The sequence below is a fragment of the Oenanthe melanoleuca genome, chromosome 10, assembly GCF_029582105.1.
Source record: "Oenanthe melanoleuca isolate GR-GAL-2019-014 chromosome 10, OMel1.0, whole genome shotgun sequence".
Classification (NCBI taxonomy): domain Eukaryota; kingdom Metazoa; phylum Chordata; class Aves; order Passeriformes; family Muscicapidae; genus Oenanthe; species Oenanthe melanoleuca.
The window spans coordinates 7,937,325-7,965,068 of NC_079344.1; the positions used below are offsets into that span (position 1 = coordinate 7,937,325).

Here is a 27,744-nt window from a genome sequence, read left to right on the forward strand (position 1 = left end):
TTAATTAATCCACCAATGTGTTGACTGCTTTCTTGCAATATTTAGGTGGTGAAACATCAGAGAAAACCAATCCCAAATGCACTGTGGCAAAATACAGAGCTCTTTGGGAGCTGTTTTTTTAGCTGCTGCTCAGCAGCTTGTGATTTGGAAAAGGAGGGGGTTTGGTATTTTTAAGCCTGTGACAGTGATTTCCTACACTTAAATTCTTTGTGGTTGCATCTCATTTAATGCCAGAACTCTTGACACTGCAGGAATTTGGAGAGGGAAAGACTACATCTGGAGACTAACAGTTCATATACGGTGTTCCTAAAAGACCAGCTGGGAAAAAAAATAGGATCTTTTAACATGTAACAAAACCTCTGAAAAACATTCTGATGGTTTAAACTTTCTTTTCACAGTAATGGGAAGTTAATTCTCAGCCCTAGAGCATTCAGATTCCACAAAAAGTGGGAATAAACATATCCAGTTCCATTTACAAAGCTAAATCAGATTCTGAGGGGTCAATAACAGTGACAGCTGTCCCAGGAGTGCCAGTGCTTAAAGTTCAACAAGATGATTATGAGGTTTTTAAAATCACTTCATGGGCTTCTTCTGTGGATACTTGTTACTTCCAGATTTGTGTTAAATAGAGAAAAACTGCTGCTCTCCAGTGGCATATGGAATTTAGAGATGAACTGCATTAATGTAGCTAATTAAAAGCCATCTGCCATACCTTTTCTTTTCCCTCACGAAAATCTTCAGAATACCAAGAAACTAATTCAGTATGATGTTTTGAGGTAGCTCCATCATTTTCTGGTGACCCTTGGTCATTACTGCCCTTCCAGCAGAGCATGGCAGTCATAAATCCAAATACAAGTATGAGCCAAGATGGGTAGAGGTGTTTTTGGGCCAAAGCTCCCTGCTCAGTGGTATTGGTGGGTGCCCCTCTTTTCCCAGGGTTTTCTGTTCTGGCTGGCACATGGAAGGAGATGGAGGCAGGTCTGGCCAGGTGTGCTCCTGCCCAATGTAACCAAGTGACCTCACAAGGGGCTGGGGCAGGAGTAGCCGGGGAGACAGGATGGAACACGGGACGGGCGGAACGCGCGGGGCGCCGCTCCTCTTTGCTCTACGGAGATTGCTGCGGTTTTAGAGTTCTCTGTCCTGCCTCAGAGTACAACATCAGCTCTGAAAAAGAGCAGCAACATTGGTGAGCACATGTGGGTGGTGTAGGGTCTGTGTTCAGCCTCTCAACTGCCTCACTGGGGATGGGGACAGTTTGGTCCAGGACAGACTTATGCAGCCAGACAACAAACCAACTAAAATTTTCCTAACATGAATTAAGAAACATTTTAGAGCAAAGATCTGAAGAACAACCTGTTTACAGTAGCATCTGGACTGCAACCTATGGCTTTAGAAAACAGGTGAGTACTATATCCCTGAGGAAATGAAATATAATGTAATATGCACTGTTAAGCATTTTGCCCTAAAGATGGCTATTCACAAGCAGTTGTAGTTTTTGAGCAACTGTATATAGAGTAAAAGACTAAATGGAATTTTAGGAATAACTCTTAAAATCTCAGGTGTTTAACTAATACCTCATAATGATGTGTCTTACCATATTGGAAAGAGTTTAGTGGGGGAGACGACGAGTCTTCACCACTATAAACCTGGTGAAAATAAATATGAATGTAAAAAATAAATGTGAAGGTAATTTTTAAAGGAAGAAACCATAGTATTCTAGATTTCCACTGTTGTGGATTTTTCTCGTAGTAGGTGGAAGGATGGCATGGAAATGGAAGTACTCCCCCAAGGAACAGCTGGAGGATACGAGCAGCCTGCACCCAGGGCTGACGGGGCTGCAGAACCTGGAGAACACGTGCTATATGAACGCGGTGCTGCAGTGCCTCTGCAGCCTGACCCCGCTCGTGCAGTATTTCCTCTCAGGAAAGTGGAACACAGCCCTGCACGAGTGAGTTGGTTTGTTCACAGTACTGAGAGCTTTCTGCTCAGCAACGTTTTCCTTCCAAAAAAAGGATACGTATTGCCATGGGATTGTCCAAGGCACCTGCCAGCTCCCCCCAGGCACTTCTCCTCAGTGGCCACCAGCTGGTTTCCTTCTCCTTTGAGAGCACAGCTTGTTTCCTTGCTGGGTCCTTCAGCATGATACTTTTCTTGCCATATTGATGGTAATATCCATTGCTGCTGGGTATCTCAATGATTCCTACCACGTTCTGGGATCTGCAGAGCCCATCAAGCCAAGTGACAGCTGCCAGAGCTGTACTGTACCTGCATCTGTTCTCTGAGTCTATGTATTGTTCCCCATTTGAAGGCAGACACTATTTTTTCATACATCACCTGAAACTCTCCCCTTTTTCCCAAGGGAGATTGGCGAGTCTGCGACTGCCTTTGGCTGTTTGATATCCGATATGTGGCTAGGAGAGTTTGACTATGTTTCCCCTGAGGCTTTTCATTCTGTCTTTGGGAAGCGGCACCCAACTTTTAGCAAGAGAACTCAGCATGATGCACAGGAGTTCCTCATCTGTGTGCTGGATGACCTCCATGAGGCTTTCAAACAGGTGAGAGCCCAGCTGTGGTGTTTTGGGAACTACAGCTGTTTCCTCTGCATTTCATGACTTAGCATTCCATCTAATAATTGCTTATCGTCCTCTTTTGAACTCCATTATGTGGCCACTAATAACTTTCCTTTTCTACCTTTATTTCATACCCATGTCCACACAATTATTAATTTGCTTCTTGTCTAATGCTTCATCAAATTGCAGCCTGAACCTAAATGACAATGTTGGTGTAGCTTCACCTCTCTCTCTCCCTGCTCCTTCCACACTTAATGTTCTTCCACTTTCTCATCTGCCTGAAACTTCATGTCTGCCATGCACTTGCATCTTTCTCCCTTCCATAGCCACTGATAGAGTGTTTTTCACGCAATTAATGCTACCAGATGTCTGAACTGTTGTATTTTTGTTACTTTTCTCTCAGAAAAGAAATCAATCTTACTGTGGATGTATGAACCATCAAATAAAGCAGCAGCATTTTAGAGCCAAGTTCTGTGGCAAGACTAACAACTGATCAACCCAGGCAGTGGGCAGCACCGATTAAAACTCATTGAAGGCACTTCTAAAACAAGTGCTTATCTGCATTTTGTTAATTTTTTTCCTTCTGTACAGCCAAGCCAAGAAAGACAGAGCCCTGGTGCAGGAGCAAGCACAAGGAGTAGCAGTGGCACATCAATAATAACACAGTTATTTGAGGGACAGCTCAGTCATGGTATCAGGTGTCTGACATGCAAAGCCCACAGCGACAGACCCGAGAACTTCACCGTCCTCTCCCTGCCCATCCCTTCCACCAGAGCGTGCTCTCTGCAGGTACAACAGCCAACACAGTCCTGCTGCTTTCTGCTTCACCTGGGAGCAGGGGCTTACACTGAGAGGTGCTACTGGAAAGATGCAAGGGTTTAGTTACTTTGGTCTCCTGGGCACTAAGGGATAGTCTTGGATCTGGTCCCTAGAGAAGTGGGGTCTCTTTACTGGTGTCAGAACCATGGAGCAATACTCATGAGTTGCCAGGGGATGGAGGGATATTAAGATTATTCAATAGCAGCCTGGAGGTTTCTTCCAGTCATCCAAGTATTTCCCACCTTGGTGGGGAGAAAGGAAGCCAATGTTGGCTGCTTTGTCTTGCAAATTTGTCATGTCAGCCTTACTGCATCACACTTAGGAGAAGCAAATTCACCTCTTGCTTTGCTCAGCACTTTCAGGGGTGGAAGGAGATCTGTTCAATCAAGTGATGTTTGTTTTTTCCCCCGTTGACAGGACTGCCTGGAATGCTTTTTTCAGCCAGACACACTGACTCTGAACAACCAAATCAACTGCTACTGGTGTGGAAGCAACCAAGATGCAACAGTAAAGGCTTCCATAACGAAGGCACCACCCATCATTATTTTTCATCTAAAGAGGTATGGTGTAAGTGGGGTAGGACACAGCCAGTTCCTGGGTAATGTGAGAGAGTGATGCAAAGATATGACTTCAGACTTTGACTGAAGAATCAAGAAACAAGAGATTTGGTTTTCTTGGCTGGATATCTCATGTGGGTTTAGTGCATTTTCTGTCAGTTTACTGCAATATGCAACATTAATAGGGATCTTTCTTTCAAATGCTGGGTAGTCAGCTGTTGGTTTTCCCTCCTCCTAGGAAAGACCACAATGCAAACAGAAGCTGAGGGTCATTAAGAATAATTCAAAATTTAATTTCAGGTTTGCCTGGCAGGACAAGAACAGAAGGAAACTCTCAACCACCGTGTGCTACCCGTTCAGCGACCTGGATCTCTCTCCCTACATCTCCACCTCGTGTCGCAACACTAGAGAGTACAGCTTGTGTGCTGTAGTGGTAAGCTTTGCCCTTCCTGCCTTTACTGGGAATGCCCTGCCTCATGGAGCAGATGAAGCCTGTGTTTGTTTGGACTTCACATATAATGATTTATAATTTAATGTAGGTTTTGTTGTACGCTTTTTTTGCCTGCCATGGACATAATCCAGGAACAGTAGGTAACCAAAGACAGAGACGTCATTTCTCCTTCCCCAGCATACCAAATTTAAAAGAATGCACTCCTGGCACATAATGCCTCCTCAGAATAAACTCACAGGCTGATCCTGCACGAATACTGTTTTTAAATAAGGACATGGCTCACAACAAGTGGGGTCCTCTTACAGTGACCTGTATAAAGGCTAACAGATGGGTTGCAAATGTAATTGCAAAATAAATAAGCATGATCATCATCCATTTACTCTGTTTGAAAGAGTTTATTTGAATTAACATTACCTACCCTAGGCCAAAAGGGGCTAGAACCCTCTGTCCCACCTTTTCCAAGTGCACACATAAAACAGTTGCCAGTTCCCAGCTTTGCCTGTAAGGAGACAGAGCAGGACTCTGGTTTTAACAGACTGCGTTGTTTGTTACAGAATCATGCTGGAGATATGGATTATGGCCACTACACGGCCTTCTGCAAGCACTCAGTCACCAAACACTGGTACAGCTTTGATGATGCCCAGGTCACCAAGATCCCAGACTCTGAAGTGCAGGCTGACACAGCATACCTCCTCTTCTACACCTCCCAAGGCTACTGAGACCCTGTTAGTCCTTGAAAATCAACACTGAGTAGGGCAGCACCTAGAATTCACCAGCAGCATTAGCCAACTCCTGTTTCATCAATAAACTAGAGCATGTACACTACTGATCAGCTGTTGTGGTTGTCCAGGAAGTGATTCCTAGAAAGGACAGTTACAGCCTCTAAGCCAGGAAGGAACATGCATCCTCTCCATGTGCACAAGGGCCAAGGGTTGTTTTCCATGACAACCTTCTTGTACCCCTCAAAAGAACACAGATGTTGAGCACACAGATGCACTTACCTGGAAATTCTTGTTTTTCTGCTGGTTAAGTATAGGAGGTTGTTCTAAGCTGCCTTTCAGGAACTAACAGAAGGATACCAAAGTGAAAGCATACAACCAGACCACACTCTGTGCTACAGAAGAGAGGATGGAGTGACCATTAATATGTAAGAAAGAAAAAGGCATTGTTCTACTGCTGTCATTTTTGTTCCTCCAGCACTTCAAATTTGTTTGCAGCTCATAAGCTTCTGGAAAACAATCAGTATTGGTCTTAATTGCATCAGCAAGACAGACACAGACAAGTAAAACCTCAGAATGGAAGACATGAATGCCAACCTAACCAGAAAAGGAAAACTAACTCCAATCCAGAGCAGGAAAATACATAAGATGCAACTAAAGTAAGTTTTTAAACTAATCAGCTCTATGCAAAACAGGTTTTTTTTTTTTAAATCTGGAGAACCTTTAAACTCTGTGAATATGATTCAGACTGTTATGATGTACAATCTTGATCATTACAGAACAAGCTGAGAACGAAAAACCAAACCCAAACATACTTTCAACAGGATATATTTTTAAATAATTTCTTCCTTAAGTTTTTAATGCCTGTGTACATGAAAATTTATATTAAAAAATTAAAAAGGGAAATCTTGTTTGTTTAGAATAACTCTGAAGTGCACAAATATTGACAAAAGCTAACAGAAAAAACAATACAGCTCTGCTTTTTTATTATGTAGTGTTGCAATTACTTAGAGCTGGCAAATAAATGCAATCCTCTGAGTTTTGGAGATTCTCACAAAAAGGACAACATTTTATTATATACATAATTCTGATGTGCAAGTATGCAATCAATATGTACACTTACATTCCTAACTGTTTATATCGTTCTAGAGTATTCACAGTAGAGTCAAGCTTAAGGTTAGAAATGTGAAAAGGCCATTAACAGTGAAAGAAAAAAAATAAACCAAGATATGCCTTGGGATTTTAAGACATTTTAAACTACTTGTTAATAGATTTCAGATGACTAAGCTAGAATTTAATTTTGGAGCAGACTAAAAATATAGTTCTTTTTTAAATAAACAGTAATGCAAGTATGCTTGTAAATGGTTTCACAGATGGCAGTATGACCACAAGCGTTACCCACCAGTCTCTGATTGTTAAGCACTGCTACGGGCCCGAGCGAGCCCTGCTGGCAGACACCCTGCTGCAGCCCTCCCCCTCCTCCAGCCACCGTGTCTGCTGTAGTTCTGCATGTTTATATGCATTCCCAGGCCTACTTTGCTCTTGAAGAAAGAAAACCAGTTTCCTTAACCCACACTGCTTTACGTGGCCATATCTACCGCTCGCTGTTCATAGGAAGTATAAAAGAGGATGTAAGCAGCTGAGGACTTCACCGAGGACGCCGAGATCTCAGACACTTCATGGTCATCAAACTTAAACCAGCGCTGTTTTGAAGCATTTTTGCAGTAGGCTGTGTAGTGCCCCCCGTCCAGCCCACCGTAATGATTCTGTGAATGTAAGGCAAGGATTAGTGGCCTTCAAAGCTGCCATTCCTTCCCTGGTTAGGGAAATAATTTACAAAATAAAATTTTTACTAAATCTCAATTGTTCTTTTTAGAATGCAACTTAGTCTCAACTACAATGCAGCCTGGGAGCCTGGCTGAATCACACTGGCTACCCTGAGTCCTCACATAAAGTGCAGCTGGATTTTGAAGTGTGACATGGTTACTCACCGATACTGAAAACAGATTGTATCTCTTCAAGGAAGTCTTTGGACCAATAACATACTGTGAGAGGTCAAGAGTTTCCAGTGGAAAATCTACTGAAGTTTGAAGCTTTTGTTTCCATCTTCCATCATAGGAAAATCTAGAGAATTAAAAAGCATCGTGAAAAGTTACAGGCTGTTCACAAACTATTCAAGTGTATTTACCATGTTTGTTTCTCCTGTTTTTACCAGGATGTGATCTCAGCTAAAGGCCCCAGTTCTGTTAATGCTTTCCCATGTGTTTCTTAGTACAAATAACAAGAGGTCACTTGTGAAAGTGCCTTGGGAATTACAGATTTTAAAAAGAAGCATCAGATGCAAAAAAAATTCTTGCAACATTACAACTGTTAATATATCTGTGACCTTCTCTAAATAAAAATGCTCAGCTGAAACAATCCACTTCCATCAAAGCCTGGTCATTTAATCCTAATTAGTATTCACCAATCACCATTTCCTTACCGTTTCAAGTGCACAAGAAGAACTGGTGGCAATTTCCAAATTTCTATTTTTTTGGAAGAATCCCTTCGAGTTTTGCAATGGCTACAGTAAAATCTATTGTTATCAGTCAGCTTTTCTTCTTTGGAGAATAATCTAAGGCATTCCTAAAACAAAATTCAAACATAGATTGTAAATGGCAGGTGTTTATGGAAGTGTAACAAAAACGTCTGTTTCCCATTTGGTTGTTAACCTGCATCAGTTACCTGCATCCTACACTGAAATGGGACTGAGGAAAAGTAAATTAAATCTATATGTGGAAGTAAATTTTACTGCAGATATTAATTAGCATCCTTCGAAATATACACACAGTGTTTTGTTTAAAACCACAGAATACTTACATTGTGACCTACTAAAGCAAGTAATAAACATGCTGCTCTTGCACATTCAGTATTTCCATCCTGCTTCTAATTTAAAACTGTTAAAGTATGACCTATTTCTTTAAACTTTAGAAGATTTAAAAAATAATGGAGATTCAGATCTGTTCATGTTTCAGATCAGCGCAAATGAAGCAGAACGCTGACCAACCCCCTCACCAGAGGGTGAGCAGAAGCAGCATCATGATGAAGTTTGCACTCCAGGAGCTGCTCCTCTCCAGCTCCCCGTACCTGCAGCGTGCACTTGCTGGAGGATGCGAGGGGTAACGACAGGTACATGAAAGCCTCGAAGGTTCGGGACCTCTTGTGACACGTCAGACACTGCACGGTGGATTTGAACTGGCCTTGGAAGAGTGCCACAATAATGGACTCGTTGAGCTGTTTGTGTTTGTGCCAGGCTATTTCTGCTGCACTTGAGTCATCAAGGTGATCGTTATTTTCTTCCTTGTATCTTTTCCTGTTGTCAGCCTAGACAGCAGAAGTTTAAATACCACAGCAATATATTAACATATATATAAGTAAGAATTTTCATCTATAGGCAAGCATATGATTGAATATTCACAAGAATATTTAACCATGTCAGTGTAGCCATCCAGTTCTTGTCTAGTTAGGCTTCTGACTCCCTCTGCTACATTAAACCGTTTCATACTCAATTCCTACTTTAATTCTGAATACTCATTTCTTTCTATACAAGGTTGCAGTAACACAATCTTCTTATGGAATAAGAAGATATTTTAAACATTTATTTCTCTTGATAATTTACAAATATATAATTTAAATGTATTGCTTACTTTATTTAAGTCTTCATGCAAGCCATCCATTAGAAAGAGAAGCAATTCTTGGGAGTCCTGTTGGCTATATCCAGCAAATTGATCATTAATCTTCCCAATTGTAATTTTGAAGTCTTTTGGACTGATATATTTATACTGTCCTGCCCATAAAGCTTTCATTATTACACCAAATTCTTCAGCCACTTCACCTTTATGGCCCAGGAAATTTGATCTAATAAATGAGACAAAAAAAACCCAACCTGAGCCATTCAAATAACTGGGTTTTAATATTAATGTTTTTAATTCAAGACATGATCCCAATTTTAAAATAATTTCTTTAGACCAAGGAAAACTGCCTATTAGACTGAGTTAAATTTTCATCTATGTCAGCACTGCAATTTGGTTCCATACTCCAGATGGAAGGTACAGCTGTTTTCAGCATGTTTTACTCAGTTTGTTTTAGGAGACTCTAGTACACATGTATTTTATGAATGTGGTGACCATAATTTAATTATCATGTCCAGTAAAACCTATTTAGTGACACACATGAATTTTAAAAATGTCAAGGTGCCTAAAAGTTACCATTTGTCTCCTACTTAAAAAACAAACAGCCCTACTAAGTAATCTTGAAGTGGCTAGTATAAGGATGAGAGATTGTTACCTGTTAATATCAGCTTGATACAAGTTTCTGTTGAAATACTCAGCCAGGTGAGGTGCATTGCACAGACACTGCAATATGGAATTCATGTAGCAAGTGTTCCCTAGATTCCGAAGTCCTGTCAGAGCTGGTCCCGATCCCCCAAACACAGGATTAAGATTCCGAATCTGTGATGCAGAGAGCCTGGAAATTTCTGCTTTAGTGTAACACGCAGGTCTATAAGCAAGAAATTATTTTTAGGAGTGTCAGACATGACAAAGTTGTGCACATAAACTAACCTACACCACACCTCACCCCACCACCCACAGGGATTGGACCATCCTGGCACCAAATATCATCATTTAAGGTATTCAAAACCAGCCAATACAACAGTGAGAAATCCTCATATATTGGCCTATAATGAGGCTGAGTTTTAGTTTCATCAGTTGTGAGATTTATGGATTTTTTTTCCTTAATTTCTTTAATTCAGAGATGAAGAATTAGCTTTTAGTTTAATACACTTTAAAACCTAAAAACTTGCATTTCACATACTGTCAGAAGATAGTCTTTTAGTATGTTAATACAAATAACAGAACTTAAAAAGCAAATGTCATCCAATTAATAGAAAATTCCTGCTAATACATAACTATTATATTCTTCAAGGTAACTGCTCTGTACATCGAACTTTTAGCAATGAAATTTCAATCTATTACTCTTGCATCCTTTCAAACCCACTTAGAAAATAGTAATGAATTTCAGTTGGTTAAACACAAAGAAAGTCCTTTGTGCTATCATACTGCTTGAGTTCTGATCTAACTTATTGAACATACTTATTGTCTCGATTGACTGTAGGAGTTACAGGAATTCTTTTCTTGTCTTCCTCCTGGATGGCCTGGGTTATATCTGGGGATGAGTAGGAGCGTTTCAGTTTGGAGTGTTCTCTCTCCCGTTCAACAGTCACCTTTGGCTTGGCTTTCCGAGTTGGAGGGGTTGATGGAGGAGTGGCTGCAGGAGCCATTTCTGGTGGGTACATCTGAACAGTGTTTGTTGGCGAGTGATAGTAACGGTAGGTTCCAGTGATGTCATCCAGGAACTTGGGGAAAAAAACCCCAAATAGTTTCAAACCCAAGTCAAAATCTATCATTAACTTACCTATTAATAAACTCCTATAAGAACAGCACGAGTTTTTCAGACATTGGGATATTAAGTCATGGCTGGTCTCAACATTCAATAGATTAAATTTAGTAGAAGGGAGCACTTTCACCAAAATGCCTATTAAACAACAAATACCAGAACAGCAGGTGAACTGTCCTAGTTTCATTAGAAATAATACTAAAATTCAGAAAGTAACTGTGTGGAAGTTAAAGGGGATTAAAAAATAATGAAACAAGATCTAACTTAGAAATAAGACACAACTGACATACAAGACAAAACTACACAAGACAGATTGATTTTCATATCAGAAGAAGAGTTACCTTTACCCAACCTGCAGGCAGCCCTGGGACTATCCTTCCCATTTCCTCACTTCGTGCTCTCATTAATGGCTCCCGCTGGGACTAATAAACAAAGAGAAAAGTAAGATATGTACAGTCACCTAGGCAAAGCAACAAGCTGCCTGTGACTCCTCTATGGAGTTACATGATTCCATGCAAAATCCTTGGTTATAGAAAAAATCCTTGGTTATAGATAGAAATACAATGCATTATAATGGTAATTTACTGTTTTCAATTGCTCAATATAAACAGAGCCCATTTGTTGACACATTCCAAAAAATCAAAAAACAAACCAACCATTCAGTCTCATTAAAGTCTCAAAACTCAATTTTTTCCCGAAGAATCAGGAAATAGTAGGAGTATGTGCTTCTGTTAAACACATAAGGGTGAGCTTTATTCCCCTCTTAAAGTAGCACTTGAAGGTGTATGCATGAGATGACAAATGTATGGAGAATGCTTGGTAATGCCACCAGAAATACATCAAGACTTCTAATGAAAGTTTCAAGTATTTTTCCATATGAATATGACAAATGAAAAAAAAGCAAACCAACACTGTGAACATGGCATAGTCTTAAGATGATGACTTTTAAAATTGGAATGAGGTGGAATTTAACATAATAATCATAAAGCATCTGTGCTTGATTATTTTGGCTACATACAATACATTTGTATTTACTTTAAGTCTTTCAGTATCTTGTTCAGAATCCTCTCTAAGGGGTCCTGGCTTTTGAGCTCCACTGTCTGGTTGTCCTTTAACCCCCGTTTGCTGCAAAAGATTTTGAGAGAAGGCTTCAATTTTCAGGTCAGTAAAGAATGCTGATAAAGTAGAGTTATACTTTCTTTTTTGGTTGTTAAATGCATGTACCACAACAAAGTGGTTAAAGGTAATTTTTATTCTTTCTATATACTATAGGCAATTCACTGGAACGGTTTTTGAAATTGAATGTTGTATTATAGTTTGTTCTGTAGTTTCAACAGCTCAGAAATAAAGTGCAGAAGTTCCACCTACGCTACTTTCCAATCTAAAAGTTGTGGGGTTTACAATTTGTTGTTAAATTTCTGGCTTTTCTCCCTTTCACTCCTCACTGGTCTCCATGTAAAAGGCAAACTGTGTAGCCAACATGAATTTGGTTGATCATAGAACATCATTTTGGGATTATGTGAATTTGCTCTGTCAGTCAAAAACTCATGAATGACTGTGCTATATTTGCACAGGAAGATTTATTTTTGCTTTCTTGTGCATTTGGATTAAACAAGCATCAGAATTCAATCAAATCACAACTGCAATTGCAAAAGCAGAGAAAAACATCCTAATGCATGTTTTTCAGAAGTGGTTTTAAAGACATCTGTTCCATTGTTAGCTTCGCAAGTGGCTCCTGTTTTATGATCAGATGATTTGTACATTGATAAATTTTGCAATTTTTTCCGAGAATGAGGCAAGAAAGAACTGTGACACTCCTCCCTTCCCTCCAAGGTTTGGAACTGGACCGTTTTCAGCAAAAATTCTAGATGAGGGTGCCAGGCAACAAAATCCTGTTCTGTCAGTGTTTCTACAGCTGGGGGCACTAAAGGGTTCCTTATACTCCACTGTGTCCCTAACATCACATACAGTACCAAGAGATAAAATACCACCAGCTTCTATTTTTGAAACAGAGGGTTGCAGTCTATGAACCATCATCCCTTCTAGATGCATGTGAGTGGGAAGTTTTATTATCCTGTGGGAATTTCATGCTGCCCACCTACAGGAAAAAAACAAGCTTGTCTTGTGGAAAAAATATCTATTTGTGTCTTGGTTTTAACTCTCTCCTCTACTTTTATGTAAAAAGTAACTTTTATGTAAGAAGGTCTAAAGAAACATCCAATTATGTACATCAAATTGCTAGGTTAAAACTAGACTATTCAAATGGATTTAACTAAGTACTTCACATTTGATGATTATTTTCTTTTTCACTAACCTTGCCTGGAACAGTCACAAAGGTCTGAGATGCATCACCCAGTGCCCGTTTCTGTGTTTCTGGTGTCCGAGTTCCCTTTTCTCTTTCATCCATGGATATTTTGTCAATCTCAATCCTTTTTGCACCAGTGTTTTCTGGTTCATTTTTATTTTGCTTTTTTGCTTCTACTGCTTCTCTGTGTGCTCTTTCTTGTTCCTTTTCCTCCTGTTCTCTTTTTATTTGTTCATCCCTCTCCTTCTGCTCTCTGTCCTCCTTTGATTGTTGTAGCTTTTCTCTGTGTTCCTTTTCCTTCTGTTCTTTTGCATTTTGTTCTTGTTCTTTCTCTTTTCGTTCTTGTTCTTCTTTTTCTCTCCTGAGCCTCTCTTTCTGTTCCTGTTGTTGCCTCTCCCGCAGTTCTTTCTCTCGCCTGTTTTTCTCTAACAAAGCAGCAGTTTCTGCATGGACCTGACTTTTTTCCTCTTCTGTCAGAGTGCCCCTTCCATCACGCACAGGCTTTGTGGAGCGGTCTGGAATTATTCTTCCATTCTCACCAGCCTGGCTGTCACTGACTGTACTTGGAGATTTTGCTCTGTTATCACCAAGGATTTTTAGTGAAGGCTTTTTAGAACGATCCACCTGTAACACAGGTGCAGAACACAGTGTAGAACAATTTACTACAGCTATTACTACTCTCTTAGCTACTCTCTTCCTATGTGAAATTTGTAAGAGAATAATGATGATATCAAATTAACTTCTGTCAGAGAGAGTGATCTTTCAACTTCATTACATCTGCTCATTCAAACTGATTGTTAGTAAAATTAGGCATTCATTCCAGGTGTGAACTAACAAACGAGCCCTAAAGAACAATAAAGACAGCATTATGCACTGATTACCACAACCCTCTATTGTTGAGCTTTCAAAGGTGAACATTTTAGGGCAATCAGGCAGCCTAATTTGGACTTGGCCCTCTCAATCATGTGACAAAGCACATGTTTAAGGCAGATCTGCTTGATGGGGAAGAGGGATTTAAGAATAGCTTATGGTCAGATGCTGCTAGTAGGTTGTTTTTGATGCTGGAGTGAATGTTCTGAAGAAATAAGAGCTCATCTGGTTCAGGGACAAACCAAAATAAGGTCTTTAAATTTTACAGTATAGGGTCTCTTGAATAAAATCTGTATTAAAGGCTGTATCTAGAAGGTTGAAAGTAAAGCACTTTTAACCTTGTCTCCTAAGGAAAGTATTATTTTAGTCTAAGAACTCTGCAAAGGTATTTTTATTAAGTTTTATTCACATGGAAGGAAGAAACAAATTCCTATACTTGTGACAAAAGACCTAAATGTTTTATTATTTGAAGGAAGATACAGTGGCTGGAAATCAGACCAGTGGAATAGCCAAGGTAAGCCATGGCTTAACTGTCCTTTCTATACTTCATACTATGTGCTTTTAGTAGAAAGTTTTGTTTATAAACTTTCTGAATTAATGATCAATTGCTGACCTTGAATTTCTCACGCGCTCACGTAAAAACATTTATGAAAGGTTTTGCTATTCTGTTAAATGTATTTAGTTTCACAGAATTCTGTAGATCAGTTACCACAGCTTCACAGACCACCAAGAGTCTCTGTACCAATATACTCGTGAAAAAGGCTTAAACAAATGTATTGAGTATGTTTGCTTGTGGATTTAGAGTTTTGGGTGTGGTGGGTCTCTTAACAGATTAACCATATACTGACTGAAAAAAAGAAACAGGTCAAAAAGCTTACCTCAGGGATACTTCTTGTAACTGACACTGGATTAACTACAAAGGAACTGTCAGATTTTGGAACAGCAGCATCCTGTATGTTTGGTCTGCTAAGTGACTTTAGTCGCTTTTCCAAATTATCTCCCATTTCTTCATTTTCAGCAACAACAGGAGGCACAGGAGCTGGCTCTTCCAGAGATGGATATGTAAAATCCACTGCAGGGAGGGGAGGACAGGAGGGAACCACAAGAGAACTCTCAAAACAAAACCACAAAAGCAAAATAAACCCCCCATTCCAACCACAAATTTAGTTTTTAGTCAGAACAAGATTTTCCAAAAAAACCCTGAATGAATGAAAGACTCATCCAGTAACTACAAATGCTTGGTGGGATATAATCCCTTATACTTACAAGAAACAGTCACTGCTTCAGTCCTGCCATGCTGGGGTGGAGTCACTCTAGCATTTGTTGTGTACTGGGGAAAACAAAGGAGCCAGTTTTCATAACCTCCCTCTAGAATTAAAGGTTCATTCTGCAGGATGGTTTTGCTTTCCCACTGTATGGAAAAAAAAGTTTAAAGTTAATTGATTTAAAAAATAGAAAGGAAACTTTTACAGTCTAATGGTGTTGTTGAAACTTCTGTGCCTAGTCATTAAATTGAGAGACTGTTTTTGACATTTTTAAACAAGAATTAAAGAGGTTGCAAAAATAGGGATCCTCTCTGTGTTTGGAGAATGCCCAGCACAGCTGGGTTCCTGGCTCTGCCTACAACAGGGTGTGAATATTTCCAGTACAGAAAGAACCACTTACTGCTACTTCACATAACAATCCTCCACACAGAAAAGTATTTTTATTACAGTATTTGCTTCAGTTTCTTATCTGGTATGTTTGCTGAGGGATTAGTGATTTAGAAAGCATAACATTGACTTTCTGAAACCCCTTGAGAGTTCAGGCTTCAGGCTGCCCTCCTCCTGATGTCCTCAGTATTAGTACGTGAACAAGATACAGACAGTTTAGAGAATAGTCTGTAAAGCAATATAGAGGGAGAACTGCCTGAACTACCTCTGAACCCCAATCCTGAATGTCAAGGTAACAGAAAGATTGGCAGTCTTTCATAAGAGCCACTGCTATACAGAGAAGGGACAACACAGCCATAGAGAGTTTGACTCAAAAATGTATGGCATCTGCTCACTGTGGAGTCTATGAGCTTCCTGCACTGATGAAACTCAAACTTAAATGAATGCTTACCTAAAAGTTTTATTCAATAATGCAGAAAACTTAACAGTGCTGGAAATATTTCTGGAGCCTCCTTCACTGCGGCCCCTCCATTGTAGGAAGTACCTGGTTGACAGGACTGCAAAGTAGCTGGCCAGCCAGTTCCCAGGGATAAGGAATTACTGTTGCTAGTACAGGAGAGAGGGTGACTGTTCCTGGTAAACAGGATTAAAAGTACTTTCCCAAATAACTCTGTCAGCCAAGAACTCTAAGTTGATGAGCTGCTTGTTGAGGAGGTGTGTTGAGTCACTCTGCTGTTTACCTGTTTAATAAATGATACTGTCGTCTACTAGAGCACAGTGTGAAACTTCAAACTATACTTCTGCTGTCAAAATAAGCAGGCTTTGAAAACTCAGCCAACTGAAATGTCATTAAGGCCTCCATAAACTTTGTAAATCTAAGTGCTTCAAGTCCTTATTTACTAAAATGAATTAATTAATGCACTAAAATACAGAATTTGCCAACCTTAAAAAGTGCATCTTTCAGGCTCTGAAGAGTTGTTCCCAGCTTTAAGTCTTCAGCAGAACTAAACCAGTCTAGCAGTATAACATAATGGAACTGTCCTCTCCTCTTCCATGCATCTCTAGAATCCTCTGGGAGTCTAGCTTCAATGAGATTAGCAGTATCTCTGAAATGTATTAACATGCACTTAAAGATTCATGTACAAGTAACATTGTGTCCAACAATACATAATCCACAGATGTTTATGGGCTTGGATAAAATAAATATGCATTGTCTTGAAGGCAGTACATGCAAGAACAGAGCTGTGCAAATACATCTCTCCCACTGGCACACAGCAGGGATTCTGACACTAGGTGTGCAAGCTTTAAAAGCATGTAATTTTTTAGAAAATTAAATATTTCACTCTCATTTAACATCATGTCTTACCCAGGACGGATAGCTTCTTCTGGGACACTAATGGATTTTGGAATACAGGATTCCTGATAATCCTTCAATTTTCGAGCATCCATTATAAGCAATTCAATATTTTTGTCTGACATCATTGCAAATAGTTTCTCAGGTGTGACTGCTCCTTGAAAGAGAGAAGGAATCACATGTAAGAAGCTACATTATAAATGAAGATAGCTATTAATGGCTATGGTATCTGACTGGTGCAATCAAGACTGCAAACAGATAAAATAGAACTAATAAGTCCCACAAAGTCATAGAGGTGAGACATTATAGTGTGGACCTTCTGCTCCCACTGCTGTAATGATCAGCACCTGATCTGTTACTGTGGTCTCAACATTTAAATCAAACTATATAGGCAAGCATTTTTGAACTACATGCTGCAGATGTTCCTCTTAAGAACTCTAGAGAACATTTTCACGTACTCATTACAAGAACAAAAAGCAGAAGGTTGAGAGAGGAAATGAAAAATTTCCTATTTAACTGACTAAACTGTCATATTTCAGCCTTGCCTATCAACTGTAGAGCTGTTTTTCTTTCTAACCTGACCACTTCAGGACTAGTTCAGCTTTAATTACTGAACAGTTGAAAAACTAGCTACAGCTTTCTAAGTGTATGAGAAGGCTTTAATGTAGAGCTTAATTAATTACTGATTTGTTATAACAGAAATGCAGGATACTAGAATTTCATCAAAATATTTTAATTGTGAAATAACTCCTGAGAGAAGAACTGCAGCTGTGAGGTGATTAGTGCACAGTCACACAGAAACCTTTTTCACATTTGTGTGAGCACTGTATCTCTTACCACTCAGGCTGTCAGACTGATCCTTTCTTTCCAGTGAATGCTTTGTCTCACCATTAATCTGTAATATAAGGGGGAAAAAAAAAAAGTTTAGTATGTAATACTCAGAACTAAGGTAGCCAACAGACAATGATTCTCACAGAGCTTCAAGGAAACTGGTCAGACAGTTAAACCACAGGAAGAAACACAGCACAAGGGAGTTGCTTCTGAAGATGTGCTGACAAACGTATTCAAGAGACACTAAGGTTGCTGCCCTGCCTAGACAGAAAACAGTTTAAAAGGTAATACAGCGTAGGAAACCATCATCTACCAGAAGAAATTCTAGAAGTATTTGTTGAGAATTAACTGTTTCCATACTACTGCTAAAAAGTCAACCTTCCCCATAAAAGGGAGATGTTATCCTTAAAATCAGTTTGTCACCTTGGGTTTCTTGCATGTAATTCTTGCTCTAATTCTAGCATAGAACAGAATCTGACTTTACCATAAAGATAAGCCTATCTTATACAAGGCTTGGAGGCTGCTAGGACTTCACGTATTCCAAAGAAATGTCAAAGAAGGGTTACGGAGAGTGTGAGTTAATTCAAAAAACCCCCAACTTGATTCTGAACTGGAAATAGCTATTAGCAGAGACCAAATTCTAGATTGAAACTATACATTCAGAAGGAATTAGAGTCTGTAAACATCTTCACTTACCCTTTGGCTTTTTCCTTTGGAATCCACAGCACTTTCTGAGGAGTTTTTGGCTGAGCTCTTTCCATCATCTTTTGGTTCTTGCTTTTTCTGCAGCTCTTGTCTGTCCCTCTCTTCAAGTTTTTTCCGAACTTCAGCTTCCTCGTATCTAAAAAAAAAAAGTGCCTTTTTTTCAATATCATTGTTTTGGCTAACCAGGATTATTAATATCAAAATCACTAAGTCTTCAGTCAAAAATCTTAAAAGAAGTATTTAGAGTTTTAAAAAGTTAAAGTATTGTCAGCTTTTGTATTCCAACAAACTCCATCTTGCTTTCATTCTCCATCTTGCTTCCTAACTGTGTTCTCCCACTTTTGGGTTGGTTTTCTTATTGTTAAATCTTGGTTTGAGTCCTATTACAGAACCACTGATTGCAAAGCTAATTTTTTCTTTAAATCTGAGGTCATGGTTAGCTATGGTATCTCTGAATGTTTTTCACTTTCCACAATAAAGGGTAGGTACTGGTGACTTACAAGTAAACTCCAATATACTACAAAGTCATCCCAGGTATTTTATTTCATTTTGCAATCGAGCCAGTGAGGAGTTAGCTCAGTTATCTAAACTGGCTTTTTCTGAGGAGCTGGATCAGAACTAATTATACAGTAATCACCTTCAGAATGTAAGTTGCCTCCATGATGTGCTCACCTGGTACTTGCTTCAAACACTGGGCCTACAGGGAAGCCAATGAAAGAGCTGTGTTCACTCAGGAATTTTGGGGGATGAGGTCTTGCATACAGCTGTCCTTTTCATAAAGCCTCAGACTTGAAAATTACCCTCCCAGCCTTTCACCACTGGAAGGACAATCATGGTACTGTAAGCCAGTGATCTCCAAACTACAGTTTTCAGGTCACCCACTGGAGATTTGTACAGTCCTATCATTGTTCAATAGTATTCCCTTACATTTAATACAGCTGAGAAGTTTAAGTGTTACTAGCATCATAAAACAACAACAAAAAAAGAATGCTTGACCTAACAATTTGAATGACTGAACCAAGAAGTAAAACATGAACACAGAAATGTGTTAGTAAGTGCTCATTTTAACTAGGTGTTGCGTAATGAGGGTTAAAATAACAATGACAATACAGCTGCATTTCAGTTCAAAAGTACTGACTTAATAACCTAGATCATTCAATCAAATTCCACTTCCAAGCATACTGCACTAATTGCCCACTAAGAGGAAGGAGGCAGTAAGTCCCTAATTCTTATTTTTTAAATAGGCTTCTTGATTTGGTACAGGCACTGTAACTTAGAACTGAGCATTTTGTTCCCACATTGAGTTAATGACACTGAAGCATATTTCAGAATTTAGTTTAATTTGGTCGGTATGAAATATTTACCCATCAATTTCCCATTTATACTTCTGAAGCACATAGCAGGTCATTCATGTAAGCATTCCTGCCCCTATACAAGTTTCAGCAGCTCCACTTTTAGTTAAAAATTAACATTTAAACTATTTGCTGGCCTACTGCCTGGGGAAGAAATTATACAAATAATTTCCTTGAAACTACTTCTGTAGTTACACAGGAGTCATGTTTCATTTCTGTTACCTTTAAATATTTACATATTTTGCCAGAGTAGTTAAAAGTCACCACATCAACTTAAAAACTTTGGTCCTTTCATAAAAGGACGTAAATTATTTAAACAACAAGTCTCTACATTTTGGGTTTCTCTGATTCTATCAATGTTTACTCTTAGAGTGAATTTGTAGCTCACTTAAACAAAGCAAATTTAAAGATTGTTTCATACAGATGGCATGAGACATCTTTGCAAAATCCCTCTTCACATACATGTAACTACACTCACGGTTCACCTAAACTAACTTTATAGATTTAGCACTTTGGAGGGCATAAAATACACTTTCTCAAGAATACTTGGGAGGAGGAGGTTGGGACATGGCACTTGTGAAGGGAAATGTGCCCAGTTACAGAGAAAGAGTTAAAAGAGTGAGAAAGAATTGCTAAGGCTGCAAAGAGCAGAGAAGGCTGGAAGCAAGAACTACTGTGCTAAATATCACCTAAAGATAGACCCCACCTTACAATTTCTTACTAACACAATCTCATGGCTTGTGGCACCAAGATGGAACTTGACAGCTGTCAATCAGGTACTCAAAAGTCTATCAGCATTTGCTCATTTACCTACTGGCAGAACTGTGCATTCCATATATATGGCTGCAAGTGGCAGAGGAAAGGTGTGGCTAAAGTATCAAAGCTTGTTGTCTCTTAGTGTAAACTACATCTAGACTAGGGGTACTTTGTAACATATCTGATATTAGGAACATTCATTAATATATTTGGGTTCAGATGACCTTAAAAGGTTGAGGAGGAAATTGCTCTTAATCATTGATCTCTACTGTACATGTACTTCACACCTTGTGGTTTCTTTTTATTAGTGAATAACAAAACTAGGAGACACTGTCAACAAACCAAAGTTACCAGGAATTAGCAGACAGTGTACAAAATGACAAGTTATTGGAGTCTGTGGCAGTGAAAATTATCACTAGTCAAAGACTTCTGGGAATAAATTTCAGCACTAAAGAGTTTCAGGTACCTATGGTTACTAAAGTACAATAGCTTACTACTAAATAGAATGAAAACCTGCACATGGCAAATGTACAGGCTTGAGGTATAAGGAACAATGTCTTAGTCATCAACAATATTACATACCTGAGTTTAAGGCTGTCTGACAGTATTTCAGCTTCATCGAGAGCTTTTTTTAAGTTTGTAGGTCCCAGAATTGAATGAAAATAATCCTAAAATGACAAGCATCACATCACATAAATATACAGCTTAACTATGCCTACTTCTAAGCATGCCAAGAGTCACTAATGAATGGAAAACTAATATTATAATGATATTAATGCCAACAAAAGGAACTGGTTTGAATCAAAATATTTTCCATTCAAATATGAGTTTGTAAGTAAAATTGTTTTATAGCACTAATAAATAAAGGCTAGACAAGGCAATTTCACCAAAAAAGTCGGACTGGTAAAAATTACAGGAATACTCTTCCATGAAAAAATATTCACAGATCTGACCATTTGTATAGTTCATACATTAAAAGAAAACTGTAAAAAAATTAACACCAGATTCATCAAAAAAACAGGAAAGAAAAAACAGTACCATAAGTGAGACAGTTTACTTAATATCAATGTGATCCTCTGAATGTGCACTAGTGTAATTCTCTGTACTTCTCATACTTTGACCAATGCAGAAGAGATCAGTCAGGAAGCTTTTTTACCTGTTGCTGCTTAAAATCAGGTCTCTTTCTAATAAGGTTATAAACAGCCACATATTTCATATATAGGATGTAAGCTTTTTCTTCATCTCCATCCAGCCTGCTTTCCTCTGCTGCCTTGAAAATCTTAAGGGCACTCTGCACATAACTGAAACCAAAGAAGAGGAGTAAAGCACTTAATTGTTGACTTGTCCTCAAGCACCTTTTCATTATAAGATGCCATCTTAAATGTTTACAGACTTCACCCATATAGTAAGCATTTGATTTTACCACCTTAGTATAAAGCTTTCATTAAATATGAATTGTAATCACATTCCTTCAAACAAAGCTTGTCTTTGCTAGTTTGTTTACCAGCCTTATTTAAAGTCTTCCATAATTAAATATCATAGTGAGATACGGAAAAAAGTACTCTTCTCTTTTAAGAATAATTTTTTTCCTAGGAAAAACTAAGTCAGAGTTAGACAAAATTAAACAATTTATTGGCTAAAAATGCTAGAGGTAAAGCATTCAGACACTTGCTAAAGGTTTTATCATTTTTACAGATTTGTATTTATGTACCCTTTCCTCTAAGTATGCAGACTTTCATGGACATTGTGCTCTGTCCAAGTCATGCTTTGGCAATATGCCAGGTGACCTTCTGAAGGCAGTAAGCACATCCAATGTGACAGTTTAGAGCCATACCTAAGACTACTGAAGATTTTATACATAGCAAATAATGAAGGAAATTTAGATCCACAACAAATTTGTTCTGATACCACTAATATTTTAAGTATTAATTAAAAATCAATTATATATACCTTTTTGTACTGGTCTTTTCAGGTTTTACTTCTGTCTTCTTGTTGAGATCTTTCAATGAAGTAGAGAGGTACAGCTCCTTAGGTACAGATGCCACAGCAGGCATGTTAATATTGTTACTTATGTCCCTTCTAGGATGTTACTGCTTCTTAGAAGTCTCTATCAATATTTTTCTGTAGGAGGAAAATAGGGTAGGAAGAGCCAAATTATATTCCAATTACTTTTAGTACAGTAGTTATAGTTACCTGTGTAGGTTTATTACCTATTTTATCTCACCTTATGTGAGCTAGCAAACAGAGTATCGAAACAATAAACAGTATAAATTAAACCTCCCAAAGTGACAGAATTATTTGAAATCTCTTCAGGTAATTGATCAAAAATGTCCAGCAATATCGTACTAACAGAAAAATAAAAAAATAAGAAATGCTGACTCATGAATGCTCAAAATCATCATATACAGCAAATTTATTCTACTGAAATGCCAGCAAGAATACTATCAAAAATTAGCTGACTCCTCTGTCCTCTGCAAATACACACTACCTCCTTTGAAAAATTACTTCTAATGTCTTGCTAAGAGATAAGCTGAGAACAGGAAGGCTGCTACCATTAAAGTCAACTGAAAGGTCTTGGACATTCTATAGGTCTTTAACTCCTTGGTGCCATTGACTTTGGGCTTTCACTGGAAAGTGCTCTCCAGGTAGCCATGAAATAGTTAAGCAGTTTGGTCACAAGGGACTGTTACATCATGTTATCTGAGACAGGGAAGTCCATAGAGTCTCCTACAGACAGTCTAACTAGAACTTTGCATCTAGTACACAGTGAGCTGTTTTAGCCCTGAGGTGGCAGGGAAGGAATTGAGACATTAAGATGTGAGTGATACTGAAGGAATTAAGGGGGACTCTAGAAGAAAGACACTCAAATGATATTAGCAAGTAAGTTACTTCCTAGTAGAGAAAAGCAACATGGCTTTTGACAAGATGAAAGTAGAGCATTTCCCTTTCACTCTCAATGTGATGAGCAGCATGACAAGTGTGACCAAAAGAAACAGCCAGTGACCTCAGAGGGAAGCTTCCCATGACCAAATTGATCAGTAGCTGACCGCCATGGAATGAGGTAGTCCCAATTTCCCTCTCTCCTTCTCATGCTGGTCTGGTACTTCTCCAACCCCTTATTGAGCAAATTCAGCCTGCTGAAGAAGCAGAAAGGCTACACAGCTTGTGCAAGGGCAGCAGTTGGCCTGTGCAGTCAAGAATGAAAAGCTAAGGTGGGAATGAGATCCCTTCCCAAGGCTCATAGTTGTTGTATTCCTTGGAGTATTACTGCACAGAGTACTGCTAGGTTGACTATTGTTGGTCTAGGAACTGCTAATCAAACAAAGTTAACACAAACTTTTGGTTTAAGGTCTGATATGCCAAGGTCAGACTAAACAATACTTAGTAAATTATATTACTGCTTGAACATGGATGCTGTACTTGCTAACTTCCAAGTAGGTATCAGCTTTTTAAAACTGAAAAATTTGTTTAAAATCCCCTCTTAGGAGATAAATTTCCAGATAATTCTATAAAGTAAGTAATAAAGTCCTCAGATACTACCTTTAATACATAAAATTAAATATCCCATCTCATATCTTATTCATCTTAAAACATTCTCTTTCCTATATGATGCGTCATACATTCAACTGTAACTTTCAGGGAGATACTCACGAGCTGAAAACAAGGCAGATAATTCGATAGAACTGCATGCAGCAGAAACAAAACAGACACCCCCTGCCCCAAAGAAGACCTTTCCAGTATAAAAGTCTTTTAGCCTAAAACCAAGATACTTTTTGCAACCTCACAAAGGCTTCACTCTCATTAAGATTTTAGTATTACTCGTCTAATTCTACCTTCAGAGCATGTCTTTACCTGGCTTTATTTTTTCTCCATGGAACTGTAAATAGACTTTTCCTTTGAAGCTTTAAGTCCTTTCCAAATATATCTTCAATGTTTGCTCTATTATGTAACCAGTATTTTCTTAATCTTAAGTGGCAGCATTTGCTTGTGTTCTGACAGAATATTGTAACTAAATACGCAGTCTGAATAAGATATGCACATAGCATTAGTGCTGTGTTCATGTGAGGAAAAAAAAGCTCAAGATTATGTGGAAGATGAACCATTTAATGATGTCAGTAAATTCTCAAGTGTTGCTGACACACCTTGAAAAGGGCAGATCTTCTGGAACATCATCCATACAAATGCAGAACTAGTAAATAAAAGCCAGCTCCGAGCTACAGCATGAAAGAAAAATTGACTTTCCACATTTTCCTATGGTGACGAAGTTATAACTGCAGGTCTTTAAACTGTTATGCAAGTTCACTGCTGAACTTTTATTTTCTGATTAAATTTTTTTTAAAACATGAGCTTCTAACTGCAGTATCTGATGAATGAGATACTCTTTGACCTCCCACAGCACCACAATTCATATAATATGCTGCAGTGGAATGAGTAAGAATGGACAAGGAACAACACTTTCTTAACTTTTAAAAAAATCAAATTCTCAACCACAGACTTAATCGAAATACACACAGCATATGTCATAAGTTGATATGAGATTTCAGTTGCAGTTTCTAAATCACTCTTCTATACAGAATCTTAATTCTGGATTATTTGCAGGTTTATGCATCACAAATCCCCTAACTGGATTTTAGTTACTACAGAGTGACCATTGTTGACTGCCAGTTGAACCACTCAGTCGTAGCTCATAAGGACCCTTGAAATTTCTTAAGCTTCTACTAAATTTTAAGATGTGCTTTACCTTGATTTTTTCCTTATACTCAAATGAACATGGTTTATTTCCTTCATTTTTGAGCAAGCTTTGAGAAGACTATGATTTCAGAGTCCAAATCAGCTCCTTCATTGATAAATACTGCCATCTGATTTTGAACGCAATTTTTTGCAGGTATCTGATTCCTAACTGGCCTAGCCTCAGTGGAGGAATCCAGCAAAACCCAGCTGCACAAAGGCAGTTTGGAACCAGTCAACATAAAAGAAAACTGGATCATAAAAAATCATGAATAATAGAAGGGACTGAAGAAGTTGTAATAGCTAAATCCACTATTAGTCAACCCTCTGAGAAAGAAGAAACAACCTATTTCAGGTTTGTCAACTTTTTTCTTAAAAATTAAGATAAAACTCAAAACCTGTGACCTTTTCTACCCCCAGCTGAAGTATTATCTCTGGCTCCTTTTTCATACCTATGAGTGCTGAAAACCAGGCCAATACCCCAAAAATATAAGTGAAGTCATGCTTATATGTTTATGGGCATTTGACATACTTCGAATGGATAGTTTTACCCTGACAGGGAAACATACCTGTTGGTAACAGGTTTTTCAACATCTAATTATCATGCCAGTTGTACTAAGGATATGAGTAAGCCTTAAGTGGAATGACTACAGAAAGAACCACGCACAGAAGCAGTTACACTGCAAGCAGTGCACACACCAACACATTGTGAAATACTGACACAAGTGGTGTGCATCACCAATTCATGTACGTAATAAAGTATTATTCACTTATTTTTGTCTCTAGCACTTGAGCAAATGAGAAATGGATTTCTCATGAACATTAAGTTACTTGGTTTTCTCAGAATTAAGTTTCAATGTTTGCACTTAGTACACAAGAGTTGGTTTTGTTAAGATTATCAGTGTGAGTCTAGAGGTTGAGAATTTTATGATGATTGAACTACACAGTCAATCAGCATACTTAGTTCTATGAGTCCTCCAGCTCCATTCCAGGCTCTAGTATTGTTAATACTACAGGCCTTGGTCCTGTAACCTAATGTGCACAGGATGATTATAATTACTGGGGCTTCTTATGGCAAGCTCATTCTGCTCACAGAGAGTTCCCAAACTTTCACCATTCTGGTGCCACCAGTCACCAGGGCAGTAACACATCACAGGTCTCTCCAGCCATGAACCCTGCTGAAAGCTGCACCGGCCTGCACTGCCCAGCCTCGCAGTGACTCTCTCCACAGTGAGAAAACCCTTTGACAGACAACCATCCAACAGCTTCACTGACACCGAGGGGAAAGTAACACACTACGAAGTTTCTTAAAAACAAAACCACTGGATTTTCTGCAGGAAGCTTAAAAGTTATTCTATCTAAGTAAAACCACAAACAGTTCTACTTCTTATGTAGATAAAACAACATTTGCAATGCGTAGGCAAACAGCAGAGGTGATAAGACGCCGGGGAGGTGACAGAGAAGCAGAAAACTCCCCCAAGTTTGGGAGCGGGCGGTCAGTAGCGCTGCGGCGGTCCGGCCGGGCTGTGGCAATCTCCATGACAGCGCAGCTGCCGGCCGCAGGAGTGCGGCACTCTGGGAAGCGCCGCTTCCCTGCCATCTTCCTCCGGCCGCTCTCGGGCTGGGCCCCGCTCGCTGCTCACCCCGGCCGGGCTAAGGCTAGGTGACTGCGGGCTGCCCAAGGTCACAGCGCCGGCTCCCCGCCGGGCCAGGCCCGATTCTCGCCGCGCCGCCCAGACCGGCTCCCCCGTCCTCAGAGCCCCTCGAGGGCCGCTCCCCCCGCACGGCGGGGCTGGGCCCGGGGATCCCTCCAAGGGCGCCCGTCACTGCAGAGTCCCCCTGCCCCGCAGCCTTGCTCCCCGCCGGCCCAGAGCCGCCCCGGCCGCGCACTCACCGCCGCGGGGACTCGCTGCCTCCGCCCGCCGGCCCGGGGCAGGCCCATGTCCGAGCGCGGCTGCCGAGGAAACGCTACGCGGCCATGGCTGCTAGGGCGGAACTCGGCGGCGTCCCTCCTTCCCCGCTTCCCTCCCTCCTGCCGAGCCTCCGCTCCCCGCGGGGGCGGGGACTGGCACGGCCCTATCCGTGCCGCGGGGCCGGCTCGGGCCGCGGCGGGCGGGCGGCCCCGGCTCTGCCGCCGGCCTGCGGGGCGGGCAGGGCAGGGGACCCAGACCCACACCCGCTTGGAGCTGCCGCGGGGCGGGGGTGGCTCTGGGGCGGTGTGAGGGCCGGGAGACGCGGGTGCCCTCGGCCCAGCAGCACCGGAGAGCGCTCCGAGGGAGCGCGAGGTTACCTGCCGTGCCTGCCTCCTGCCTCGGGACAGGGACATTTGTTACCGTGGCCAAGCCACTGAGAGCGGGCTCTGCGGTCTGTCACATTCTGTAGGGCATCCCAGTGTTTGTGTGGGCTGTTAAACTGGCTCACTACACTGTGCAATCCGTTGTGGGAACGTGAGACATCTCTCTTTACAAAATTATCCTATTTTTAGTCCAGATAAAACTGGATTGATAGGGGACACTCCAAGTTTTCTGCTGATGACAGTGTTTTCTGTGTACCTTGTGTTGCTACAAGCATCGTACCTCAGGGATGGCAGGTATGTGCTGGTACAGTCATGCTAGGAGAAGGGGAAAGGCTGGTTGTGC

At 39.9% G+C, this 27,744-nt stretch overlaps 2 protein-coding genes across 9 annotated transcripts; one reads left to right on the plus strand and one right to left on the minus strand.

Moving 5' to 3' along the window:
- The first annotated feature begins 542 nt into the window (after window positions 1-542).
- USP50 (ubiquitin specific peptidase 50) lies at window positions 543-5,928 on the plus strand. 7 transcript variants are annotated; one of them, XM_056500156.1, is made up of 8 exons: window positions 543-1,186; window positions 1,322-1,400; window positions 1,750-1,948; window positions 2,360-2,555; window positions 3,162-3,359; window positions 3,807-3,949; window positions 4,247-4,379; window positions 4,952-5,928. In XM_056500156.1, exons 3-8 carry the CDS (start codon window positions 1,761-1,763, stop codon window positions 5,114-5,116), a joined length of 1,023 nt encoding a protein of 340 aa, XP_056356131.1. In that variant the 5' UTR covers window positions 543-1,186; window positions 1,322-1,400; window positions 1,750-1,760; the 3' UTR covers window positions 5,117-5,928. The 7 variants fall into 7 exon arrangements, with proteins under 7 accessions (XP_056356131.1, XP_056356135.1, XP_056356137.1 ...); XM_056500160.1 differs by having other exon boundaries at window positions 1,753-1,948; XM_056500162.1 differs by lacking the exon at window positions 4,952-5,928 and adding an exon at window positions 4,486-4,782.
- USP8 (ubiquitin specific peptidase 8) lies at window positions 5,929-27,201 on the minus strand. Of its 2 annotated transcripts, XM_056500153.1 has the most exons (20): window positions 27,000-27,201; window positions 22,328-22,498; window positions 21,534-21,678; window positions 20,960-21,045; window positions 18,261-18,405; window positions 17,571-17,628; window positions 16,746-16,890; window positions 16,323-16,485; window positions 14,994-15,138; window positions 14,606-14,799; window positions 12,867-13,481; window positions 11,588-11,677; window positions 10,894-10,974; window positions 10,249-10,511; window positions 9,443-9,655; window positions 8,803-9,013; window positions 8,243-8,479; window positions 7,599-7,741; window positions 7,108-7,240; window positions 5,929-6,882 (listed from the first exon to the last, which is right to left on the minus strand). In XM_056500153.1, the coding sequence occupies exons 2-20, from the start codon at window positions 22,429-22,431 to the stop codon at window positions 6,697-6,699; spliced, it is 3,357 nt and encodes a 1,118-aa protein (XP_056356128.1). In that variant the 5' UTR covers window positions 22,432-22,498; window positions 27,000-27,201; the 3' UTR covers window positions 5,929-6,696. The 2 variants fall into 2 exon arrangements, with proteins under 2 accessions (XP_056356128.1, XP_056356129.1); XM_056500154.1 differs by lacking the exon at window positions 11,588-11,677 and having other exon boundaries at window positions 27,000-27,182.
- Window positions 27,202-27,744: the final 543 nt, after the last annotated feature.

What these genes read in the sequence shown, in the direction of transcription:
- USP8 (XM_056500153.1), bottom strand. Translation starts at nt 22,431, where the DNA reads ATGCCTGCTGTGGCATCTGTACCTAAGGAGCTGTACCTCTCTACTTCA. An exon ending in GAAAAGACCAGTACAAAAAG is followed by an intron (nt 21,679 to 22,327) that starts GTATATATAATT and finishes CTTTGGTTTCAG; the next exon opens with TTATGTGCAGAGTGCCCTTA. An exon ending in TGCATGAAGACTTAAATAAA is followed by an intron (nt 8,480 to 8,802) that starts GTAAGCAATACA and finishes TCTGCTGTCTAG; the next exon opens with GCTGACAACAGGAAAAGATA.
- USP50 (XM_056500155.1), top strand. Translation starts at nt 1,761, where the DNA reads ATGGCATGGAAATGGAAGTACTCCCCCAAGGAACAGCTGGAGGATACG. An exon ending in TGGAACACAGCCCTGCACGA is followed by an intron (nt 1,949 to 2,359) that starts GTGAGTTGGTTT and finishes CTTTTTCCCAAG; the next exon opens with GGAGATTGGCGAGTCTGCGA. An exon ending in ACAGCTTGTGTGCTGTAGTG is followed by an intron (nt 4,380 to 4,951) that starts GTAAGCTTTGCC and finishes TGTTTGTTACAG; the next exon opens with AATCATGCTGGAGATATGGA.